General features: G+C 43.2%; 2 protein-coding genes across 2 annotated transcripts; both read right to left on the bottom strand.

Moving 5' to 3' along the window:
- Positions 1 to 4063: 4063 nt before the first annotated feature.
- LOC104873216 (olfactory receptor 15) lies at positions 4064 to 5002 on the bottom strand. Its single transcript, XM_019209964.2, has one exon. It carries the CDS (start codon positions 5000 to 5002, stop codon positions 4064 to 4066), a length of 939 nt encoding a protein of 312 aa, XP_019065509.2.
- An 18542-nt stretch (positions 5003 to 23544) lies between these two features.
- Positions 23545 to 24357, bottom strand: LOC104873224 (olfactory receptor 2G3). The gene has a single exon (XM_010639817.1). It carries the CDS (start codon positions 24355 to 24357, stop codon positions 23545 to 23547), a length of 813 nt encoding a protein of 270 aa, XP_010638119.1.
- Positions 24358 to 24360: the final 3 nt, after the last annotated feature.

Below are 24360 nucleotides of genomic sequence, written 5' to 3'. Positions count from 1 at the left end.
AGGCAGGCAGGCAGGCAGCTGAAAAAAACCCCCTCTGGGGTCCTTGGGTCCTTCCTGGGTCTTTATACATGATTTTTAAAAATTTTTCCTGACAGCTTTTAAGATTTTGACCCTGTATTACACTTCTGGGATTTTGACTATGGTGTGTCATGAAGATTTTTTTCCTCGTTATAATTGTTATGTCTTACTTAACCATATTCTTAATTATACTATGAGTTGTTTTCCCATAATTAAAAAATTTCTTCTGTGATCTCTGAATGTTTTTTCCATGCATGTGGACCGCTACTGTTTCTGTAACTCCAAGTAGTCTTAGGTTAGACTTTTTTCCCTCATCCAGTAGCTGTTTGATCAGTTTTCCTTCCTCTCTTGTTTTAAGCTGTCTCAGAGCATCTGGTCTTGTGCTTCCTATCTGTTTTCAAGGTCAGGCATTCTCCTTACATTGATCATTTATACAGTTTATGCTCAATAGAAGTCTTTATCTTTGGATTTTCTGTTTGGAACCTCTTTGTGGACTCTATTTCTCTGATATACTTGTCCCTCATATCTTTTATGGTTTTGGTTAGTTCTGCTTTTTATGTGATTATTGTTTAAGAATTGTTCAGTTAGCTAATTTCACGTTCTGATTTTTTTACATCAGCTTTGAGCTCACCAAGTTTCTTTGCTTCCTCTTTCACAATTTTTTATAATTCAGTTAATTGGTGTTTGATTTAATCTTCATCAGTGCCTTTTGGATCTGCTCTGAGAGAGTTGAATGTCTTTGAAGGAAATTTGTTGGCTTTTGTTTTCATGTTCCCTTTTTGTGCTGAAGGTTGAGGTCAAATACAAGAAGAGTTTGTTGGTAGAAGATCTGTTAAGGTTCTGTTTCCAGTGACATGATCTTGGTTTTATTTTTAAAGAGGCATTGTCTACCACTTTAACATATTCAGTTTAATTAGGTTGGATCCAGTCACTGTGTTATAGGGAGAGAATTTCTATTGGCTACTAACACAACCATGGATTCAGTCATTCATCCATCATGAACATTAAAACTTTTTTTGATAATTTTTATTTTTTCTAATTAACTCTCAAAGACTGTATTACATTGTTATTAGCTATTGGGTTGGACTGTGACAGAATGGGAGAAGACACGGGGATTTTGAAAAGGAAGGAGGTAAGGCAATAAGAAAGAGGGAGATAAGAGAAATGTCAGTGGGTAAAAATAGGAGGTCAGAGCATGTGGAGTTATTTTTATAGCTGGAGTAAAGGTCTAGTGTTGAAGAAGTTTGAGAGAATATTTGTGGAGGCTGGAGGAGAGATACAGAGGAAGGAAAATATAACCAGAGATTGAGGGTGGCTGAAAGGTTGTTTGTAGTTAGTGTTTGAATCTTCTAAGCATGTATCTTTTGTCTTTTTTTTTCATTGAGTTTATTGGTACTTTTTAACGGAAGGAAGGGCTATGGGTGAAAAAGTGAGAACCAAGATCGGTCATGTAACTGTACTTCTAATCATATTTCTGCTGAGCATAACCCACATGGCCACAAGTTGTCAAATTCAAGCTATAGCACTGCTCAAATCTCATTTGCTGTTGCAAGTACATAGTACTTCCTGCATATATGTTGCAAAAAGGCTGAGAAGCAGAGAGAAAAGAGAAGGGGATAGGAAAATGAAGAAAACCAAAGAAGAAAGGGAAAAGAGAAAAGGCAGGCGTAGAGAAGCAGAAAAAATGGAAAACATTAAAAATAAAAATAACAAAGAAGCAAGAATAGGAGGAAAAAAAAAAGAAAAGAAAAGGAAAGAAAAACCCCAGAACAGACACGAAGAGAAACAAAGAAGAAGCCCTGACACAGCTGAAATACCATGGAGCCGGAGGGTCCACACAGCTCCCTGCGTGCTGTCCTTGTAGTTCCACTGCAGTCTCCCCTGTGGACTTCTTAACCACCTGCCTGGTCCTGGAGAGGGCTGTCAGTGTCTGCCTCCTGGCTGCAAGCCACGGTTTAGGTGTGGCCAACTGCAGGCCTCTGTCTCTATGTGGAAATCCAACCTCCTGATTTAACTGGGGAGGGAGAGGATGCAGTGCAGTTTGCCCAACACCCAGATCTCTGTTGACCTCCACCAGTGGCCACCACTCGCTTGCCCCTTATTGCAGGACAATCCTACCATCATCTCCACACTCTGCACAGGAGCTTTCTGCCCCGTGCTCAGCTCAGAAGTGCTCAGCTCAGGCAATGCTTTCTGTTGCTTCACCCTCAGGCCTTACCCACCCTTGGCCCCTGTCCCAAGAGCTCTGCTTTCCAACCTGTGGACCTCAGCACAGTCCCCAGGCTCAGCGGAGGGCCTCCTTTCCCATGTGGGGCCGTGGGTGGTGGGAAGGATTTCACGCTGTCTCAGATCGTTCTGGTGTCTGGGGAAGCAATGGGAAAAGGCCCACTCTGTGCAGCTGCAGTGAGTCTCTCCCCTCCCCAAGTCTCCAGGAATGAGATCTCCCAGCCCTTCCCAGTGAGCTCTGGGCTGCCCACAGTTCCCCGTGTTCTGCCTTTCTGTGCCTAGGGTGTGGGGTTTTCCTTTTAGTCCCTGAGGGGTTGGTGGTGGGAGGATGCTGCAGGGACACAGTATTCCCGGTGTTTGTGAGGATGCTGGGGGACATTTCTTATTTTTGTGTTGCCGGCTCTCCCTTTCTCTGGTTGCATTTCATGGTTTTATTGGGCCCTAAGTGTCGTTCAGCCCCATGATGGGTTTCTCCTTCCATCCAGGTGAGTGGGAGGCAATGTTGGAGAGCTTGTTCCGGGAGTCTCTCCTCTGCAGTGCTGCCCCCTTCCCTCAAGCTGTTAGACTCAAGATGTCCCTGTAGCACAGTGTTAGTCGACCAACCCTTTCCCTCATTGATCCCTCACCTATGGTGGCCTCTGTCCTGGATTTCTTCTCCCACTCTAGACTGCCACGTGGACGGTGTTACTTTCAGTTAAAACTGCATTCTCTCTTTGTAGTTTACAGTAACTGTGGGCTTCTTGGGATTTGGTGCTACCAGCCCAGTCCATTGCTTCTCCTTCCAGCTGATAATCTCCTGTGCTTAACTTGCATTAGTGGAGTGAGGACCTCTCTTTGGTATTTGGGTTTAGCTTTTCAGACTTTTTCATTACTTTCTCTGTACTGCACTCAGCATTTTCAGATTTCCTGTATTTCCACTTTCCTTGTCAAGTCTTTCCTGATTTCTGAAGGTCTGCTTATAATTATTCAGGCAAAAAAAAAAAACAACAAAAAACAACCAACCAACCAAACAAACAAAAAAACAAAAAACAAACAACCACAACTCTCATGCAGTTCCTGTACTATACGTCTGGATTCCAGGCCCCTGGAAATGAACAGGCTGTATTTTGCTGCTGTTATTCACTCTGCCATTTTCAATCTCTATGTGCATTTGTTTTGGGGTCCTTTGATCTAGTTTGTATGTGCTTTTGTGCCAGTACCATGCTGCTTTGTTACTATGGCTTTGTCTTACAATTTCACTTTTGGTTTTGAGATGCCTCTAGAGTTTCTCTTTTTACTTAGGATTCTGTCTTTTCTGTTTTTATGTGAAATTTAGGATTTGTTTCTAGCTGTATGAAGATTGTCATTTGAATTTTGTTGGGGATTGAATTGATTCTTTAGATTGCTTTTGGTAATACAGCCAATTTAATAATATTAATTCTGGCCATCCATGAAAATGACATCCATGAAAATGAGAAGTCTTTCCATCTTCTAGTGTCCCCTTTAATTTCTTTCTTCCATATTCTGAAATTTTCATCATGGAAGTCTTCAACATTCATGGTTAGATTGATCCTTGGATATTTTATTTTTTGCAAGCTTTATAAATGGAATTACTTTCCTTTTTTTTAGTTAGTTCACTACTGCTCTATAGAAAAGCTATTGATTTTTGTATTAGTACATATTCACAGTATATAAAGTGCATGTTCATCCCAGGAAATTTGTACCTATATGTAACGTATATTACACCTTTATGTTCTCTTCCCCTACTGTTTCTGTATTCAAAAGATTCTTTCCTTTGTTTTTTCAAAAGCTCTATTTAATTTTGTAACTTAGATATGGATTATAAAGACTTTACCTCACCCTGAGATTGCAGGATCCTCTTCCATGCTGCCTTCACATCCTTGTTTCTCAGGGTGTAGATGAGTGGATTGAGCACTGGGGTGATCACACAGTAGAAGAAGGATGTGAACTTGGCCTGTGTGTTGTGGGCAGGGGGCTGGAGGTACATGTACATGGAAGGGCCAAAGAACATGGTGACCACCAGCAAGTGGGAACTGCAGGTGCTGAGTGCCTTGTGCCTTCCTTCAGCTGAGGGTAACTTCAGTACAGCCCTAGCAATAAAGATGTAGGAGATAATCACCACTAGGGGAGCCAGTAGAGCAAAAGGGATGGATGCCAAAGCCAGGGCCAGCTCCTCAAAAGAGGTGTCACCACAGGCTACCTTGATGAGCACAGGCACCTCACAGAACAAGTGGTCCAGCATGTGGTGCCCACAGAAGGAGAGCTGGAGGGTCAGAGTTACAAGTAGCACAGAATTGCCCAGGCCACTCAACCAGCATGTAGCTGCCATGTTTATACACACCCAGGGGCGCATGATGAGAGTGTAAAGGAGGGGCCGGCAGATGGCCACATAGCGATCAATGGCCATCATTGCCAGCAGGATGCATTCAGCACAGCCTGTCAAAGTGAATATATAGGCCTGTGTGATGCAGCCCCAGGCAGCAATGGTCTTGTCTGGTTCCCAGAGGTTGGCCAACAGCTGAGGCACAGTGGCACAGGTCACACTGAGGTCCAGAAGAGAGAGGTTGTCCAGGAAGAAGTACATGGGCGTCTGTAGTCTTGGGTCCACTAGGGATAGGAGGATGATGGAGCTGTTCCCCAGCAGGGTGAGGAGGTAGGAGACCAGGACCACTGCAAAGAGGGGCTTCTCCAGCCATGGAAACTCTGAGAATCCCAGCAGGACAAAAGTATTGGGAAAACTCACATTTTCTCTTTTCATGGCACCTGCCTTGTATATACCTAGAAGGAAAGAGATGGCAATATTTGAAGGATTGAAGTATTTTAGAGTTTTAATGATTTATTGGTAGCACCATCAACTTTTTACTTTCTTTGGGTAATAAAAATTCCCTTAACAGTTCAGAAAACTTCTTCAGTGTTTAGATAATACTGTCCTACTCTGTGATTTGAAAGTCAGGATAAAGGTGAACAAAGACATGATGAGAACTTCTATGTAGAGTTGAGTCCATTGAACGATTTATCTGTTTATATGAGGACGTCTCTCTATCACTGTCTGTCTCAACTCTCCTTTAAAAGAAACCTCCTACTTCCGTTCATTAATTGTTGTGTTCTGTGTTCATGTAGAAACGGCCACATGGTCCCTTGAATATAGAGCACTGCTTTCTGGAGTGTTGTGTAGGACTCTGCCTCGTGTTTCCTCTCAGTCCAGAAAGGTGAGGGTTTCTTATTTCACTAGCACTTGGTGAAAGTTGAGAGAGAAAATGTGACAGTGAATTTCAGTGATGGGAGGAGGCCACCAAATGGAGTTATTCTGGGGACTATCTATCCTTATACCTGCTTTAGGCATTTAAAATGCACATAACATCCCTTCCTATTTAAAGTGCTTCCAGGCACACTGTGGTGCTTCCTGTCTTCATTTTTTTTCCTTTGGTCCCTCCGCCATGCTCCAATTTGTGATACTGAAATCAGGACAGACTATAATAGAATACCTCCACTCTCCTGCTCACATTCTGGTACTCACCGCTCCCATTCATTCTCTACAGTTTTGGCTGATGTAAATATCTCCGAAAATTTAAATCCTGTACTAATTGATATATTGTAATTATATTATTAAACATCTATCAGTAGGTTAAGAAGCTTTTTGTTCTGGTTTAGTGAAGATAATTTTCCTATGCACTTTATATAGGTTGTGGGATTGGATGATTCAAGTGCATTATATTTATTGTGTACTCTCTTTCAATTATTATTACATCTGAGATTTATACAACAATTTAGTGAAATGAATATAGATTATAGAATAAGTGCAAGCCCTGAGCTTATTTTCCTTAAACTAGACAGTCCCACTTGGGTGTAACAGGAGATGTAACTCTTTCGATCTTTTACTGATGTCCTATCTACTCCATAATCTGGACTTGGTGGCTGTCATTGCAGAAAGTCCTGCTTGCAAGGAGCAGATGCTGTAAATGGAAGTGAGCTCATTGGTGCTTCTGTGACTTCAGGATATTTCATCCTGACTTTAAATCAGAATGTGCTAGGATTTGAAGTTGGCTTAAACATAATTTGAAGACCAGTTATTTGCAATCTCAAGCAGATGATTCTCTTTTAGCATGCATAAAGTTGTATCACCTAGCTTCTTCTCAGATGGGTAATGTGCTCTCTCTTTCTCAATTTGCTGGGCATTTTATTTGTGAAATAATAGTTACATTCCTTTGAAAGCTGAGATTGGTGATTGTGCACAGCCTGACAGAAAGCAGTCCCAGCTTTGCCCCCTTTTGTCAATCTCTGTTAATGTTTGAAACATGTTAAAATCTCACTGTATGCTCATTAATCAAATATTTCATTTTGCTTCACATACAATCATTTTCTTTGCTGAGTTGAACACAACTGTGCTTTTCCCTTTAAGTGACAGACTGAGATTATCAATTAGGTTGAGTATGTCACACAAGCAAGCAAGATTTGGTGCCCTATCAATGTCACTGTAATATGGTGACTGTGGTTAGTGTTATTCTCAGAGAAATCTCTAAATATCTCTTGTAATTTGAAACCCTTGGAAAGTGATCTTCCTTTAGAAATCTTTTCCCCTCCGTGTGTAATAGAAGGCATGTAAGGACTGTGTATGTGTCCTCAAAGAGCTTCAGGCACAGTCATGAGGTCAGAGCCTGAACTTTAATGTGTTTGTTAATTTTTTAGTACTTGCAAACATTGTTCAGTTCAGGTGACACTGTTTGGCCAGACAGCCTTTCTCCATGGATCACACAGTGCACAGATTCACATGAAGAAGTGCCTTCTGGGACACATCCCTCAAACACATGAGTTCTTCAGCTGTTGTTTTGGATGGCAACAAAGGTGCACATAACATACCCTCATGTACATCATCCTGAAAAATATATTGCATGAAAATCATCATTGTTGCTGTGTCGCATGATCAGGTGGTGTCTCCTGATGTGGATCAGGACCTCATTTATCCTCTGTACTGTGCCCAAGAATCATCTGCTACTCATCAATTTGTCTATAAATGATGCTAGCCATCTGAATGCAGTCTGCCCTAAAAGTTCTTCAGAAATGTCTTTAGCAGCAGGCAGAATCAACTCTGTAGAAATAGTGAAAGGCTGCTTTCAGCTTTAGCAGTGTGGTCAGCTACTCAGAATGATCCCATCAGAGTAGACACATTTGATGAAGTGGTACCTTCTGCTATTTCTCGTTTTTCACGTTCACGTTTTTTCCCACTGAAGGACTCCAAGCCTTTTTAAAAAATTTGGAATGTTTGATATTCAAGGAGTTTTGGGGTTTTCATACCTTAGTTGGATAGCCAGCCACATGCTATACAAAACAGGTTTGGAGAATGTAAATCTCTTCTCTCAATGAAGCCAAAACTTAAGTAGAACACTTTCATGTATTTTCTTTTAGATGCAGTTTTCTTTCTGTTGGAAATCTTACGAGTTTTGTGCTGTTACATCTTCAGATTTTTCCCCTTGTCACAGAAGCTGTTTGGGCACTTTGTCTCTTAATCATTGTGGCTAGGCATAGCTTATGAAATTACCAAAAGCACTGCAACTGAGAGAAGTTCACAGTTCAGAGAAGGAGCACAGTGGGAGGTGTTAAATAGAAGGGCCAAGTGTAGACCTCAGTAAGTGTTGTATATCCTTAAGTCTGTCTTCATATGCAACTGTTCAACTGAAGGGCAAGAACTGACAACCACTGTAATACCTGGCACCACATGCAGCTTAATTCTGATTTTCCACTTACTGGTAATGTTTTCATCTGAGTTTGCAAGGAATTGATGTATCATTGTCCCTGCAGTTAAAACACTCTGGTAACACTCATCTGTATTTGCAGCTGCTCCCCAGTGCTAGCATCACTGCCGCAGCTCCACCTCTGATCACCAAGGTTTACATTCTCATGGGAAGCAGGCACCCAAGATCCCTCACATATGCACTCTATAGTAGAGTTCATGTGCCCAAGGGAATCTAATTCCATGTTGATCTGATAGGAGCCACAGCTTAGGTGGTCATGGCAGAGATGGTGAGTACCATAGGTACAGATGAAGCCTCAATTGATCCCATGCTGTGCACCTCCTTTTGTCCATTTTAGTTGCTAATAGACCATGGGATGGTGCAGGTCTGTGGTTTGGGTGTTAGGGAACCCCAGAGTATATGTTATTGCTGAGATTCATCCATGTAGTAGTTGTCAGAATTTGCGATGATTTTAAAGTTAGAGTCCATTTCCTTTGTACATGATTATTACATTTTTCTGAGCATTCATCTGTCAGTGCAGCCTTTGAAGCTTCCATAATTTTGTTATTGTGAGTGATGCTTCTGTGATCATTGGTGCCCAAATGCCTGTGCAGGACTCTGCTGTCAATACTTTTGAGGACATAACTGGAAGTAGAGTCCCTGGGTCTCATGTTGTTTCACTGGTATCCATTTATGCTGTGTCCTATTACAGATGTACCATTTTAGATTCTAAGCACAATGCCCAAGGCCTCTAATATTTCCAATGTTTGTCAATCCTCTTATATGATGTTAATGACATTTATAAGGAGAAATCTCCCTTTCAAAGATAGTTTGGTTGTGAAAAATCACCCTCACTCTTGCTGTTTTCATTTTTCCACTCCCTTTGTTTAATCTTCTTTTGGGTGACTTTAATGCATGTGTGAATCTGCTTGTGCACATTCTGTTAGGAAGCTCATGCTGCCATCACAGGCTGCATTTTCCTGGTGCTTCTTGGCTCTTAAAGACCTCATGCTCTTATCTTTAGTTTCCCTTCCCCCCAAGGCCACAGAGGTCTGGAGAGGTTAAACCTGTTTCTCCAGGACCAAACCTATAAAAGACCACCTGGCCTGTGATAAACCCCTGGTGTGTACCTTGACTCTCTCCCATCCTAACTCAGCCCTCCTTCAGACCCAGACAGGATCTTCTGAAATCATGTTCCTGGTCACCTTATGCTAGTTCTTTGACCAAATCATCAAATTCCTGCCACTCTTCAGACTGGCCCACAGCTGATTTCTGCCGCCCTTTCCATATCTACCTATGCAGTTGCCCCCTGTGTTCTCCATTTTATTCTATCCCAGGTCAGTCGCCTCTCCACTCAATTCTCCTGACAGATGGCTCACCAGCTGATATTTCAGGCCAGGGACCTATGTGAGACCACCGCGTTTACATGACAGCCAACTAACTAACCATAGCTCAAATCTTGGCTCAGTTTGAACATTTTCTAAATGATCTTTGGATTGATGTTTTCTGGTTTGCTCCCCACCCTTGTCCTGTTACCCACACAGCCAATTGGGTCACTAATGCGTGGCTCCAAAAAATGTTATCAGACTTCACCCTGACTGAAGTCACAATCTTTGCCTTTTTACTTGTTCTTAGTATACCTCTAACCCAGTCCACAGCCTCATACAAATTATCTTCTACCTCTCTCTCCTCCATCATTAACTGATTTCTGTGCTTGGACTTTTCTCAGGAAGCCCTACCAACAATTGCAGAAAAAAATGCTATTGTGGTCAACAATTCCATGCTCATAATGGATAACACAGCCAGCTAGGGCCCATGCCTGCCTCTAGGTCGACTCGACATCCCAGACTCAGCAGGAAGTAGTTACAGAAGACAGATACATTGCCCCCTTCCTCTGGCATGTGGTTTGCACTGACCACCATTTCTTATCTAAACCAAAGAGGGGGGAATGTTAGGGACATGATGCTGCCATCACAGGCTGCGTTTTCCTGGTGCTTCTTGGCTCTTAAAGACCTCATGCTCTGATCTTTAATTTCCCTTCCCCCCCAAGGCCACAACGGTCTGGAGAGTTTAAACTTGTTTCTCCAGGACTAAACCCATAAAGGGCAACCTGGCCTATAATAGGTTAAAGGTAGACCACTCCTCATAAATAAGCAATAGCCCACCCCAAAAATGATAAAAGGACCTTCCTTTCTTTATGCTCTCTCTATTTCTCTTCTTCTTCCCTTTCTCCCTCTCTGCACCCACTCCCTGAATAAAGTCTCCAGTTGGACCTCTCGGTGGGTTCATGGCCTGGTTGTTGAGCATCACTATTCCCTTCCACATTCTTCACATAGTTGTTGAGCTTCTTGCATTTTTATTCACTCTTTATCATCTTAGAAACTTGACTGCTAAGTTTTAATGAAATATTACCTTGTCTTTTCTCTCTTTTTGGGCTCCCCATAATGCTATGTTGGTCTGGTTCATTATGTCCCACAGGTCTTTCTGTCTGTCCACTTTACTGCAATCTTATTCTTTATTCTTCAGACTTGACCCTTTCAATTGTGCTGTCCTCAAATTTGCTGATTCTCTCCAATGCATGTTCAGCCTTTTACTTTATCTAGAGACTTATTAGGAAAAAAAATCTTTCTTTATGCTTAAAGAGAAAAGAGACAAGAATGAATCATTGCAACCTCCAACCCACCTTATTCTGGAAAGTGAAAGGTAGAATAGTAAATAGAAATGTGCAATTCATATAGAATAGTAAATAGAAATGTGTAATTCACATTATGACAAGTGTGTAATTTCTGAGGTTCATAGATATTAAAGGGTAATATTTTAATTAAGTTGCAAATGTTTACAGTCAGAAAATCACTAATAATTTGGAAAAGTTCACTATATATGAAGGGAACTATTGCACAAAATTCCAAAGTTGAAAATGCAGAATTCTGTAGTAAATATTCACTAAGTTTCATGATAAACTCTGAGTAATACACAGGAGATGACTAAATAAATGGCCCACAGTTTATTTTATGAAGGTGTGGTCAGTTGTATTGAGATCCTTGGAGACCAACATGAGAACAAAGCCAGGTACCATTTAAGAAAATTTAGCATACTTTAATGAAGCTGTTTTAGTTCATGAACAGCTCTGCAGTTTAACTGAACAGTGAATCTCCAGGGTGGTCCTCACTTGGCTGTGGTTCACCCTAAATGCAGGACAAGATCTGGGAAGAAATAGCCTTTGTTGTCTGAATTCCCAAACCAAAATATAAAATGACAAAAGCAGCCTCCTGTTTGGTGTGAGTGGTGAGCTAGTCCCAGAAACAGCCACACGGTGGGCAGGCTGGCAACCCATGAGAGGCTACCACACACAGCTGGCTTTCCAGGAAGGTCTATTAACTCTCCTGAGAGAAACACCCCACATCTTTCTCTACTAGTCTCTCTTTTTGGCTCAGAGGGCATCCATGTTTTCTGGCTCCCCAGTCCCCACATGAGTACCAGGCACACCTTTTCACTCTATGCATGGGGTCTGGTAGCAGACTATAAGGCATACAGGAGAGAGAAAGAGAGCTGGCCAATGCTGGCAGTACATTGGCCCCTCCCGAGCATGCAGAGGCCCTGGGGTATCCTCTTAGCTTCTGAATCAGGAGAAAGACTCCACAAAGCTCAGATTGAAGAGGCTGCTCTGACTCAGAATAACCTTTTGAAGGGACTCGCAAGAGAGAAGACAGCCAGGCAGAGAAGCCTTGAGACCGAGCCAATTCAAGACCCATGTGACAGAGACTGGGAGAAGCAGATATGGCAGGTGGGAGGAAATTTGGAACTATGGGCAGTCAGTGCTATGGGCTGTCAGGCTGGCCCTAGAACAGCAAGCAGGGAAACAGGGTTGGGATCCCCAGGAGCAGGTGACCATTCAGAAGTGTTAAGAGTTCTGTGATGCTTTCTAGCCCTTCTGTGGCCTTGGATGTGGAGAAGTGAAAGCACATCCACCACTGAAGTGCAGGCAGGAAGGCCCAGGTGCCAACGAGACATGGGACTCTGCTTTCACTGCTCCACGTCCCCTCTTAGAGATGGACCAGCCCTAAATTCCTGCTGGCTATCACCAGCCTCCTTCTCCAAGAACACAGCCCATCCTCAGGCACAGCCCATCACTGTTCCACAGCCTCGACCCTTACTTTCCACATCTACCAGCTCCTCGCCACACTGCTGCCCAGGCTGGCCCCATTACGAACACTCAGTGGTCCCACTGAGCCCATGAAGCTGTTGCTCACAGATCAGGTAGAAGGTGCACAGGATGTAGGCAGCCAGCCCAGGTCACGTGAAGGCCAGGGACACTCTTGAGGCCTTAACCTGTTACTCACTAAAACCATGATTTATGTTTACTTCTGAGGCAGTTGGGACTTAAAATCTTTTTCTAAAAATTAGAAACTCTTCATTTTGGCCCATTGAGATATAATGAGTAAGTAAAAACAGAACAAAGCTTGACTTTCAGTTGTTTCTGCCTTTATTACCTTAAATCTTTGGGTTAGACTTCTTTCATCTCTCACATCAGCATGTTAGCCATGTAGGGAGTGTCTGTCTCCAAAGGGCAACACGGGGTGGAGTAGCCCTGCATTTACCCAACCCAAGTTATCCTCGTCAAGACAGAGGACACCATGATAAGAGATTTACAGGGACATCAATTATTCATGAGTGCGGGAAGTCTCTGTCACATAAACCCGTGGTGGCTAAGCTTTTAGAGATGAGTGTGCAAACTGCAACCCCAAACCCACATATCTTATCACAAAGTGCCTGCATTGCAGTAAAACCAAGGTTTGAGGTTAGGCAAAGGAAACAGTCATACAGGAACATTGTTTTGACTTCCAAGAACAACAAATACCACCAGTGTCAAAGGTTAGCTACCAATTCTCTAAATCAGTGTGCATCATGAAATAGAGAAGAACCTCAAAACAGACTCTACCAAGCAGAAATGATGATCTCACAGAGACAGGATTGCTCTCTCTAATGCCAAAGACTCCTTCAGAGCTACCTTGCAAAAGTGAAACTGACCAATCTGACCTAGCCCTGCACAGCTCTTGTATAAAACCTGACACATTCCTTTGTTTATGGCCCAGGCTGAATCCTTCCATCAGAGCTTTCCAAGCTGAAATCCCTTTTCCATTTTCTCTTACCTTCTTACTCTCCCTAGTAAATCAGCCTGTGTCTCTCACTGACCCTTCCTGAAATGCTTTCGTGTAATGAAGCATCAAGAACTTGCCCGGGCCCAGGGGTGGCGGATTCCTTGGCCACACTCCAGTGAGAGTGTCAAATTCAGATTAGTTCTAAGCAAAGACAAAGGACAAGAAGATTTGGAGAGTGAGGACTGGATCTTGAATGTGGACAATCTGTTTAGGGGTGGAGGTATGATATAGGGTTATGGGCAGTGTTTGCATCGAGAGTGCTCCTCTCTAACCACGTTCTACCATCCCACTGTTAGCTGAATGTCTAAGCTTGAGGACAGTATCACCTTGAGTGTCAGCCTCCTGTACTAAAATATTCCCTTGTCATAGTTTGGAAAATCTCAGGGGACAACAGCATGAGTAGGAACAGAAAGCATGAGCAAAGTAATGGTTTCTTCCTTGTAGAAGAGATTGTGTTTGTGAATAAGAAGCAATTAAATAAACAAAAACAAACAAATCCACACCACCACACAAGATCCAGTGTCAGAGAGAGTTTTGTTGCTCGGGTTTAAATCCCATTTCCTTATTGCAGGATAATGTGCCACTGCCGTGCAATAATCTATGTGAGACTCTGATCACTCATCTCCAGACCATGGATTCGCACATTTGCATGTAATTAGTGGGGCTAACTAAGTACATGTGTAGTAAACACAGAAGAAGCTGGGGCAGAAAGAACAGGACAATGGCAAAGAAAGAGTAGAGAGTTAGCACAACAGAGGAAAGGTCCTTCAAGGCCCAGGGTTGCGCACTCTCCACACTGCCTCCCCATGCTGCACCACAGATCTTCACTTCTCCCTGATGTGTGGCTGTGACTCCACCTGTGGCCACTCTCAGCCAACACCGAGGAAGCCGTGGCCTGAGCCTCGGTAAACCACCACCTTACACTCTGCTTCCAGGAGATTGGCTATTCACCTCACAGGTGTGACAGTGTGGCCTGTGTATCTTTCTCAACTCCCTTCTGTTGGAGGGGCTGTGAGGAGCAAGGCAAAGAGCAAAATATCAGCCAGAATGTGGAGAGAAGGGTATGGTGTTGGGGGAAGGTAAGTGTGACCTTATGGAAACAGGACGAACACTGCTGAAAAGATTAAACACGGAGCTATCCTGTGGCCCAGCATCCCTCTCCTGGGGACTTACTCACAGGAGTGGAACCAGGGACGCCCTGGAGGCATCTCCAGTCCCAAGGTCAGGGAAGCACTGTGCACACCAGGCAAAGTGTGGACCAGCAGGGCTCTAGCATGGAAGAGTCTAAAGAAAAGGTGGTGCATGAGTCACTGAATACCACTGCTTTATAAAGAAGACGGAAATCGGGCACTAACAGCAGCAGAGCTGAAGCTGAAGCTCGTGGTGTTCGGTGAAATAAGCGAGGCACAGGGAAGTGGAAGTTTTTCAAGGGTTTTCACTGTGCATCATGACCATGACAACTGATGTGTTTCTATCTGGTTCCTGAGTGTTTGAGAATCAAACAAAAGACAACTCCAGGAAGCTCATGACTGAGTTACTGAGATGAAAATGTCCTCATGGCCATAATGTCAGACCCATCTGTCACGGGGTTGCTCCGGTATTTGGAGGCACCAGTCATCCTGTCCTCAGTGTCCCCTGGTCAGTGACCTTCAGTGACCACAGTCCTCATTTTCACTCATTATATAAAGTCCTTAGGCCCCAAGAAATGTCCCCTTGTTAGGTGAGATAGGTAGACGTGGGCATGAGGGGCAAAGGGGGTCTACAATAGCATGCTGTGCCAGTTGCAGCTAAAAGAAGAAGCAAAGCTCAGGGTAGGACACATTTCTTGTCCCATGTGAGGTCGCAGATCCGAGACACAGCAGCTCTGTGCTGAGAACCAGGCACACAGGATCCTGCTGCACAGCTCACAGCACAGTGATATCAGCAAGGGGACGTTCTTTAACACCCCCCACACCTTGGGCTGAGGCTGATTGAGTTATCTTTGCAATTCTTCCTTCCTTTCTTGCACGACTAAGGCTCCTCAGGGAACACTGATCTGAAAAGGGCAGGAGGACATTTAGCAGCTCCAGAGTGAGCTCCAAGAGAACTGGTCAGTCAGCATCACAGTCCTCTAGTTCCAGAAGCCCAGCGGAAACTGCTCTGTGCATGAAAACGCATCCAGACACCCACTTGGGCAGAGGCCTGCGAGGCGCCACCCTCCTTCTGGAGTAAAGGGGAAAGTCCTGCTGCATTCGCTCTGCACGGCATTGTGCCTGCCGGTGCACTGCACCTCTGAGTCCTGACTGCCCTGATTCACCATGGGGACCCGAGCCTGGGAGCAGGGTGGGCTCCTCGGGCACCAAGGCCTGGCTTCTTGCTGGCCCTGCCACACCCAGGCCCCCTCTGAGCCCCACTCTGCTTGGTCCTATGCATCTGCACCCGACTTCATCCTCTCCACAGCGTGCCCCCCCTCCTGTGAAGACCCCGCCCCTCCCGTGCACAGCTGGCTTCTTCCTCTGCTTCCCACACTGACTGCTGGAGGCTGCATCTCCTGTGACCCCTGCACCGGAGTCAGATCCTCTGTGAATCTGCCCGAGGGCTCCCCATCTGTGCCTCTGGGTGCTGCTGTGAGTTCTGAGTCCAGTGCAGTCTCTCGCTCACCCGCTTCTGCCTGTGAGCACTGTGGGAGTTTGTCCTGAGTTTAAGTTTCCTGTCTTCCCATGGTTTTGGCCTGGAGCAGCTATTTAATTAATGCACGAATTAATGTCTAGCTTCCCTGGGAAGTGACACTTCTTTCACTTATCACATAAACTGTTATTTTTTTGTCCCCTAATTTTTACAAAATTCTAAACTTTGTTAAAAATTTCACTTGTATCAGTCTGTGTCTCTGCCATCGTTTAAGGCACTAGATGACCAATTTTATGTTCTGTCTTCTGTTTTACCTAAGATCCAGTGCAATGCTTCCTGCGCACTAGAGGAGCAGTTTGCTGAGGTGATTAGTATTTTCTCAGCCCCATCATGGGGTTTTCTGTGATTAATTTTTCCTTTGACACTGACTTAGAAATGTGTAAAGTTTTCAGTCTTCTATTTTTCAACCTGAAATCTAGTGGTGATAGAAGTTTGGGGGTAATAATTAGATTTCAAAAAATCTGTCTGAGTGATTTTACTATGGTTCCTATGATCTTACTGCATGAGACCAAGAGGTGCACACACTTACCCGGCAAGGGAGAGGCTCTCTGTGATGATCCTGCGTGGAGGTCACTGGAGGAGAAAGAATGAAGTGTCCTCCTGAAGAACAGCCCAGCCGCACTCACTCACCTTGAGGTGAAGAAGGCAGAGATGCACAATGGGAGAGCAGTGGAGGAAAGTCAGGTCGGCTCTAGTGAGGCAGGTTCTCTTCAGAGCTGAGTTTCATGGGCAGCGAGGTGGGAGTGATCAGAACGCAGGCAGGAGAGAGAGTGGTTAGTAGGGGGCTCCTGAGGGTGCCTGGCTAGGCTCCCCTGAGACCTGAGCTAGTGCAGGGAGACCATTAATTCAGGGCCTCGTGTGTAGAGATGAAAACTCTACAGGGAATTTCATTCCTGATTTATTTGTCTGTGGAATCATCTGGCTCTGAGGAATATGCCTGAGTCACCTGAAGACAAGACTCTGAAACAATATGATCGTCATTCTATAGAACTGATGCAGTCTCTTACCACCTGGTGCTGTCCTCTTGTCTCCTAGGTAATATAGAGGACTGATGCCAGCCATAGGGGAATTTTTCTTTAAAAATTTGAGAATTAATTACACTTGAGCAGCATGCCTTGAGCAGGTGCTTCATTTCCGTAGGAATTGAGAAGCATTTTATCTGATTACATAGTTATTTTCTTGCACTGGGACAACTTTATGGCAGTGTTATGCAATGTTTTATGGGACAATACCCTTTTTCCTTGAACTGAGGTTTCTTCACCATGGGAAATGGTTTCAATCAGCTGTTGCCAGACTCAGGCATAGCTCCAGGGTCTTTGTATCCTCAACGAAGTATTGAGCAAAACATAAGGAAGAAACAAGAATAGCAGGAAGTCATGCAACAAAAGTTTACTCCTCAGAGCCTGGGTCGGCTGATGAGTAAACTGAAGAGTGGGGAGTGTGAGGAGAGCAGCCTTGTTTGATCTAGTTGTTGTAGTTTTAGAAACTTTTCCTAGATTTTTCGAAGGGGACTTTACTACTCTGTATCCAATTAATTGAGATTTTCTACCCTGTCTTTGGGAGCAGGTGTTTTGACTTTACTTGGCCTAGATGAAAGCTGTGTAGCTCCCAAATGTCAGGGTTTGCATGTGTGTGATGTATCATACCACTGATGTTATAATAAGCTTGGGTACCGCTATAATCGCCCTGGATTTCTCTGAGGCAGTTGGCATGCATGCTGCTAGGGCTCAGGGCAGAGTCAAGTGTGATAAGGGCAGAAGTGGATTTCTCAGGCTCACGTCAGGATGTTAGGGGGATGTGGTGAGAGCAGGGTGCTCCTGTGTCCCCAGAAGGCAGATGACAATCTCTGTGTTGACAGCCCAGGGCCTGCGTGTCCCCCCAACTGGCTGCCTCCTGCCTCCCATCACTGTGGTCCAGGCTTGCAATGGTGCTAATTACTATGCTTAGAGAACTTCAGAGAAGTTTGTGTTCCACACCTGTTGACCTCAGCACCTTTTCCCCTCCATGGGGACTGGAGATGACCTTGTGTTCTGTACTTAGAGAATATTTCCTCCATGTCTGTTCTCATCCAGAATTCCTTCTGCCTTCTGTATTGTTCTACCAATGCAGTCTCTTCCCAATCAGTAGCAGTCAGAATCTGTGGGTAGCAGAGTCTGCCCCGAGTTCCCCTTAGACGGCTCCATGTGTGTTAGGGTGCTGAAGATGCTGTGGGGCTCAGTGGACTGTCTGAGGTGGGGGCCCCTTCTTCCTGTGAGGAGATCTGTGTTCACCTCTACCCTCTCTGTTGGAGACCAAGTGTCTGTGCACAATTAGTTCAGGGACTGCGGTGTTTGAGAATTGAAAATTCTAGACGAATGCTTCCAAAAGCCTTTTGTTAATTCTACTTTCAACTATTGAAGGAGGTTAATAATGACAGAAGTGAATAGATTTCAGTCTTTATTTCTGCCATGTGACTGCTTGCAAATGTCTTTACTAAGGTTGATTACAATTTTGTACTCTGAGGTTTTCATTTTCATTAAATTTATAGGTACGTTTTAGGTATACAATACAATGACATTCAAAATTGGAAATTTGTACCTTTGCATCATATGTCTTGGTTCTTATTTTTACCTCATTCCGCTGCCCTCTCTTCAACCCCTCCACCTCTCCCTGTTTACAACGACCTTTTTCCATTTTTTCCTTTCTCATATTATCTCCATTCCATTTCTTCTTTTTCCCCAAGCCTCCCACTTCTCCTTCCCCTTGGACGTTTTATTCCTATTTTACAATGTTATCTATTATCCATTTTGGGCTCATTTGCGCTTTTAGATTCTCACACCAGAGAAATTACCTGGTATTTACACACATGTGTCATGTTTATTTTACTTGAGTATCGCCTCAGTGTGCCTCCATTCAGCTATAAATGTGTCTGATTTCTCATTCTTTATGGCTGAGTAGTACTCCATTTTGGAAAGAATCCCACATTTCTTTATACAGTCTGCAGATGATGGATGATTGTTTGCAGTCTTTAGTTGTTACAAATTGTGCTACTATGAGCCTGGGTGCACATACATCACTGTGGTATGATTCTTTTAATTCTTTTGGGAAGATACACAACAGGGAAATAGCTAAGTCAAATGGGACCTCTGATCCTAGTTCTTTGAGGAATCTACATACTGAATTCCAAATAGTTGCACCAGTCTATGCTTCCAAAACAGTGGAGCATGTTTCCCTTTTCCCAACAGAGGCATCAGCATTTGTTGTTGATTGATTTTTACGATAGCAGCTGTGGCAGGTTGGTGGGATTTTCTTGCTCTGAAGTAAAATATTCATACAACTCTAAAGAATGTCTCTGTTCTGTTTAACGTTACAGTTAAGGGTGCTTACAAAAGTACTCCTGCTGCCTACACCAAGATCCTATAGTCAAGCTTTCATGCTTGTAGTCCCATAGACCAATCACAACTTGGCTAAGAAGTAGTCTTTTCTGTGTATAAATTCATATAACAAAGAATTTTGGCAACCTCTTCAGGTTCCCTTCTGTGTTTAACCGCAGGATGAGTTTGCTTTTGTTTTACAATAAATTCTGCTTTCTGCCAGGCTGATTTGTTCTGGGGAAGGAGACTCTTCCCTTAGGGATCCTGGAAAGTCAATTGGAGACAGACTCATCAGCGTTACCTGATGTGCACCTGTGGTTGCTTCAGGAGATGGAAGCAGTCATCGGATGCTCCTTTTGTTTTCTTTCAAAGCATCTCTAGGTAGGGGATTCATTCTGTTGGGAATGAAGAAGTTTGAGTCATCTAATAAGATATTTTCTGAGGTCCACGACACCATTTTCTGAGATATGTATGCTTTGTAATTAACATGTTCATTACCTTATTATAGCGAGTCTTCATTTCCTCCACTTAGAAGCACTGTAGATCAGCAAAGTCAAACCATGCTCTGCTGTAGGAACTGTGCAGAATATCTCATTCTCAAAGACTGCATAGTGCAAGTGAGTGACAAGTGTTCTAGGGGATTTCTTGATATCTCTATACATTGTGCACATTTGAAAATAAAGGTGACAGACGACAAGTATATTTTTGTAGCCTGCTGTTTTATTTAACGGAGTGTACTGGAAACCTCAATCAAGTCATGTCAACAGCACACTCTCTTCACGATATAACTAATATCCTTCTTTTGCATCCACCTAGTTGTTTCTTTGCACCCTTCTCCCCTTCATTCCCTTCCCCTTGTTAAATAATAGTCTGTCTTGTACTTTCATGTTATCAATTTTAGATTCCACATATTAGGAAAATACAAAATGCTCATCTGTCGGAGTCTGATTTATTTCACATAACATGAGGATCTCCTGTCCCATCCATTTTCTGGCTCGTGACTTAACTCCATTCTTCTTTATGGCTGAATAACACTCCTCGGTGTAGATGTGCCGCATTTGGTTTCTCAGTCACCTATTGATGAGCGCCCGTGCTGGTTCCGCCTCTTGGACATCGTGAACGTTGCTGCAAGAATCATGGGTGTGCAGGTGTCCCTGTGGCACGCTGACTTTAGTTCCCTTGGGTATATTCCAAGAAGTGTTACATGTGGCACACATGGAGCTCGCTTTTAGACCTGAGGAGCCCCATACTGATTCCCATAGGGGCTGTGCTAATTCCCTTTCCCAGCAGCAGTGTGGGGATGTGTCTTCCCCCTTTCTCCACGTCCTTGTCAACATTTATTGTCCTTTGTATTCTTGCCAATGACTGTTCCAACTAGGGTGACATAGGATCTCAGTGTAAATTTTCCTTTTTTTGGTACTGGGAATTGAACTCAGTGTCTCTTGCTTTCTAGGCAGGTGCTGCACTGCTCAACTGTATCCTTGGCATTCAAAATAGTTTTGATTTGCATTTCCCTGATGGCTAAAGACATTCAGTATTTTTGCATATACGTATTGGTCACTGAACCTTCTTTTGAACAGTGTCTGCTCATTTGCCCATTTATTGATTAGGTATATGGGTTTTTGTTATTGTTTGTTTTTTATGTTTGTTCCTTACATATTGTAGGTATCCACCTGGTGTCAGAAGAGCAGATAGAAAAGATTTTCTCCCATTGTATAGGCTGTCTCTTTCATCTATTGGTTGCTTCCTTTGCTGTGAAGAAACTTTTACGTTTGACATAGCCCCATTTGTTGATTCTTGCTATTATTTCTTGTATTATGTGCATCCTATTAAGGGAGCTTTTGCCCATATCTATGAAGTTATTTGTGTCCCCTATATTTTCTTTTCCTTTTCCTTTTTTCCTTTTTTCGGGGAGGCGGTAGATACTGGGTTGAAACTCATGACCTTGTGCTTGCGAGGCAGGCCTGAGCTAAATGCCACTGAGCGAAATCCCCAGCCCTCCTCTATGTTTTCCTCTACAGTTTCAAAGGTTCAGGTTTTACAGTTAGGTTTTTGATCCATTTGGAATGATTTTTGTACAGGGTAAGATATAGCTCTCTAGTTGCAGTATTCTACATATGCTTATCCAGTTTTCCCAGCACCATTTGGAAAGAAGGTTTTATGCAACATGTATTTTTACCCCTTTGTCAAGTGTCAGATGGCTGTAGTAGTGTAAACTTGTTTCTTTTTTTAAATTTTAAAGTTCTTATCAGTATATGTATGAGACACAAAATGATTCTATTAGTCATGGAGAGTTGGTGTAGGCACATGACCCCTTCATTCTTTGTATTTTCCCTTTCTCTCTCCTCGCTTCCATCTCTCTCCATCTCTTTGTCCCCTTTCTATTTGCCAATTATCTGCCTCCTCATTTTCTGTTATCTATCTTTTATTTTATTCCTAAAATTGCTTATACTTTGAGCCTCTTATTTAAGAGAAACCATGCTACCTTTGAGCTTGTTTGTCTGGTTTATTTCACTTTACATTATCTCAAGATATGTCCATTTTTCAACAAATGACTCAGATTTATTTTTAGCAGAATAGTAGTCTATTGTGTATTAATACAGTACTATATTTTCTTCATCTACTGACGATCTCCATCACTTTTCTTTATCTACTAATCTGTTAATTGACATATAGATTTAGCTATTATGAATTGTGCTGCTATAAATATGGGTGTGCATGTATCAGTGTAATGTGATGTTTTTAACTTTTTCTGGCACTTAGGAGGGAAAGAGCTAGGTCAAGTGGACCTTGTATGGTTAGGTAAATTTTTCCATTGTGGTTGTACAAGTTTACAATCTTACCAACAATGGATTATTCTTTCTTTTCTAGGAACTTGAGGTATATCTTTAGGTTACTTATTTGAGTTTCTCTGTTTTTCTGATGTGGACATTCACAGGTATGAACTTTCCTCTTAGGAATTCTTTCATTGTGTCCCATAGGTTATGGTACATTGTAGTGAAATTATGGCTTGATTGAAGAAACTCCCTTTAACTTTTTCTTTGATTTCTTCTATGACCTACTGATTATTGAAGAGTGTGTTATTTAATGTCTAGGTGTTTGTAAAATGTCTGTGGTTTCTTTTGCTATTGTTTTCTTGTGCTTTGTGAACTGGTACTCTACGTGGGATAACTTTGATTCTTTTGTATTTGTTTAAGCAAATTCTGTAGGCCAATATGTGGTCTCTTTTGAGGGCAGCTTCATGTGCTACGGAGAAAAATGCATACTGTGTCATGTCATAGTAGTGTAGAACACTCTACAGATACCAATTAGGACTATGTGTTAGAAGGTTTGGTTCAGCTCTGATATTTCTTTTTTGATTTTTGTCCACTTGATCTGTTTGAAAGTCCCCATTATTGTGGTATTGGTGTTTATTTGATATTTTCTGTCCATAAGTACTTGTTTTATGACATGTGGTGTGCTGGTAATTGATGCATATATCTCAGTTGTTATCTCTTTCTGTTGAATTGTTCCTGGAACCGATATGTTGTGATCCTCTTTTCCTCATGTGATCTGTTTGGGCTGGAATCCCACATCTTCTGAGACTTGGATTGCTACCCCTGATGCTTTTGTGGTAATGAACCTCTGAGTATTGTTTTCCATCCTTTGCTTTGGCTTTTCTGTCTTTTCTGTTTTCTAATGAAGTTTTAGATTCTTTGCTCTAGTTCTGTGATGAATGTCATTAGAAATTTGGTAGGGATTGTACTAAATATGCAGGCTGCTCTAGTAATATGGACATTTAAATAATATTTATTGGGCCTGGGATATAGATCACTGGTGCCACTCCCTGCCCTGCAAGAGCATTGTCCCAAGTTCAATCCCCCGTAACTCGGCCAAAAAGTGTTCTGCTTGGCCAAGTGTTGTGGCACATGCCTGTAATCCCAGCACTCAGGAGGTTGAGGCAGCGGATCACTGCAAGTTTGAGGTCATCCTGGGCTACATAGTGAGTTCTAGGTCAGTCTCAACTACATACTGAGACCCTGTCTCAAAAAACCAAAAAAAAAAAAAAATCCTGCCAGTGTACAAACATGGAAAGTGCTTCTATCTGCTGGTGTTTCCCTCAGTTTCCTTCTTCAGTGTTCTGAAATTATAACTGTGGAGTTCTTTTATCTTCTTGTTTATATTAAATATCATATTTTTCAAGCCATTGTGAAGCAAATTATTTTCTGATTTCTTTCTTAGCTAATTATTGGTACATAGAAAAATTACTGACTTCTTTTTTTCTTTCTTTTTTATTGTGGTACTGGGCCTTGCATTTGCCAGGCAGGTGCAGTGCCACTGAGTGACATTCCTGGCCCAGGTATCAATTTTTTAATGTTGATTTTGTAATATCCGAATTCTGGCATTTTAAGACTACATTCCATGTTGGGATTGGAGGATTCTCTTCAATGCGGTCTTCACATCCTTGTTTCTCAGGGTGTAGATAAGGGGGTTGAGCACTGGGGTGATCACAGAATAGAAAAAGGACATGAACTTGGCCTGTGTGCTATTGGCTGGAGGCTGGAGGTACATGTACATGGAAGGGCCAAAGAACATGGTGACCACAAGGAAGTGGGAACTGCAGGTGCTGAGTGCCTTGTGCCTACCTTCAGCTGACGGTAACTTCAGCACAGCCCTGGCAATGAAGGTGTAGGAGATGAGCACTGTCAGAGGAGCAAACAGTACAAAAAGGATGGCTCCTATAGCCAGGGCCAGCTCATTAGCTGTGGTGTCTCCACAGGCCAGCTTGATGAGCAAAGGGACCTCACAGAAGAAGTGGTCCAGGGTGTGGTGCCCACAGAGGGGGAGCTGGAGCGTGAGTGTGGCTTGAATCAGAGAATTGGCCAGGCCACTGGACCAGGATGCAGCTGCCATCTGCACACAGACCCAGGCACGCATGATGAGAGTGTACTGGAGGGGCCGGCAGATGGCCACATAGCGATCAATGGCCATCATGGCCAGCAGGGCACATTCAGTGCATCCTGTCCAGTGAAAGAGGTAGGCCTGTGTGATGCATCCCCAGGCAGAAATGGTCTTTTCTGGTGTGCAGAGGTTGGCCAGAAGCTGGGGCACAGTGATACATGTGAGACTGAGGTCCAGCAGAGAGAGGTTGTCCAGGAAGAAGTACATGGGTGTCTGGAGTCTGGGGTCCACCAGGGAGAGTAGGATGATGGAGCTGTTCCCCATCAG

The sequence above is a fragment of the Fukomys damarensis genome, unplaced genomic scaffold, assembly GCF_012274545.1.
Source record: "Fukomys damarensis isolate Sample0158 unplaced genomic scaffold, DMR_v1.0_HiC HiC_scaffold_3, whole genome shotgun sequence".
NCBI classification, from domain to species: Eukaryota; Metazoa; Chordata; class Mammalia; order Rodentia; family Bathyergidae; genus Fukomys; species Fukomys damarensis.
This window is presented reverse-complemented; position numbering and strand designations above follow the sequence as displayed.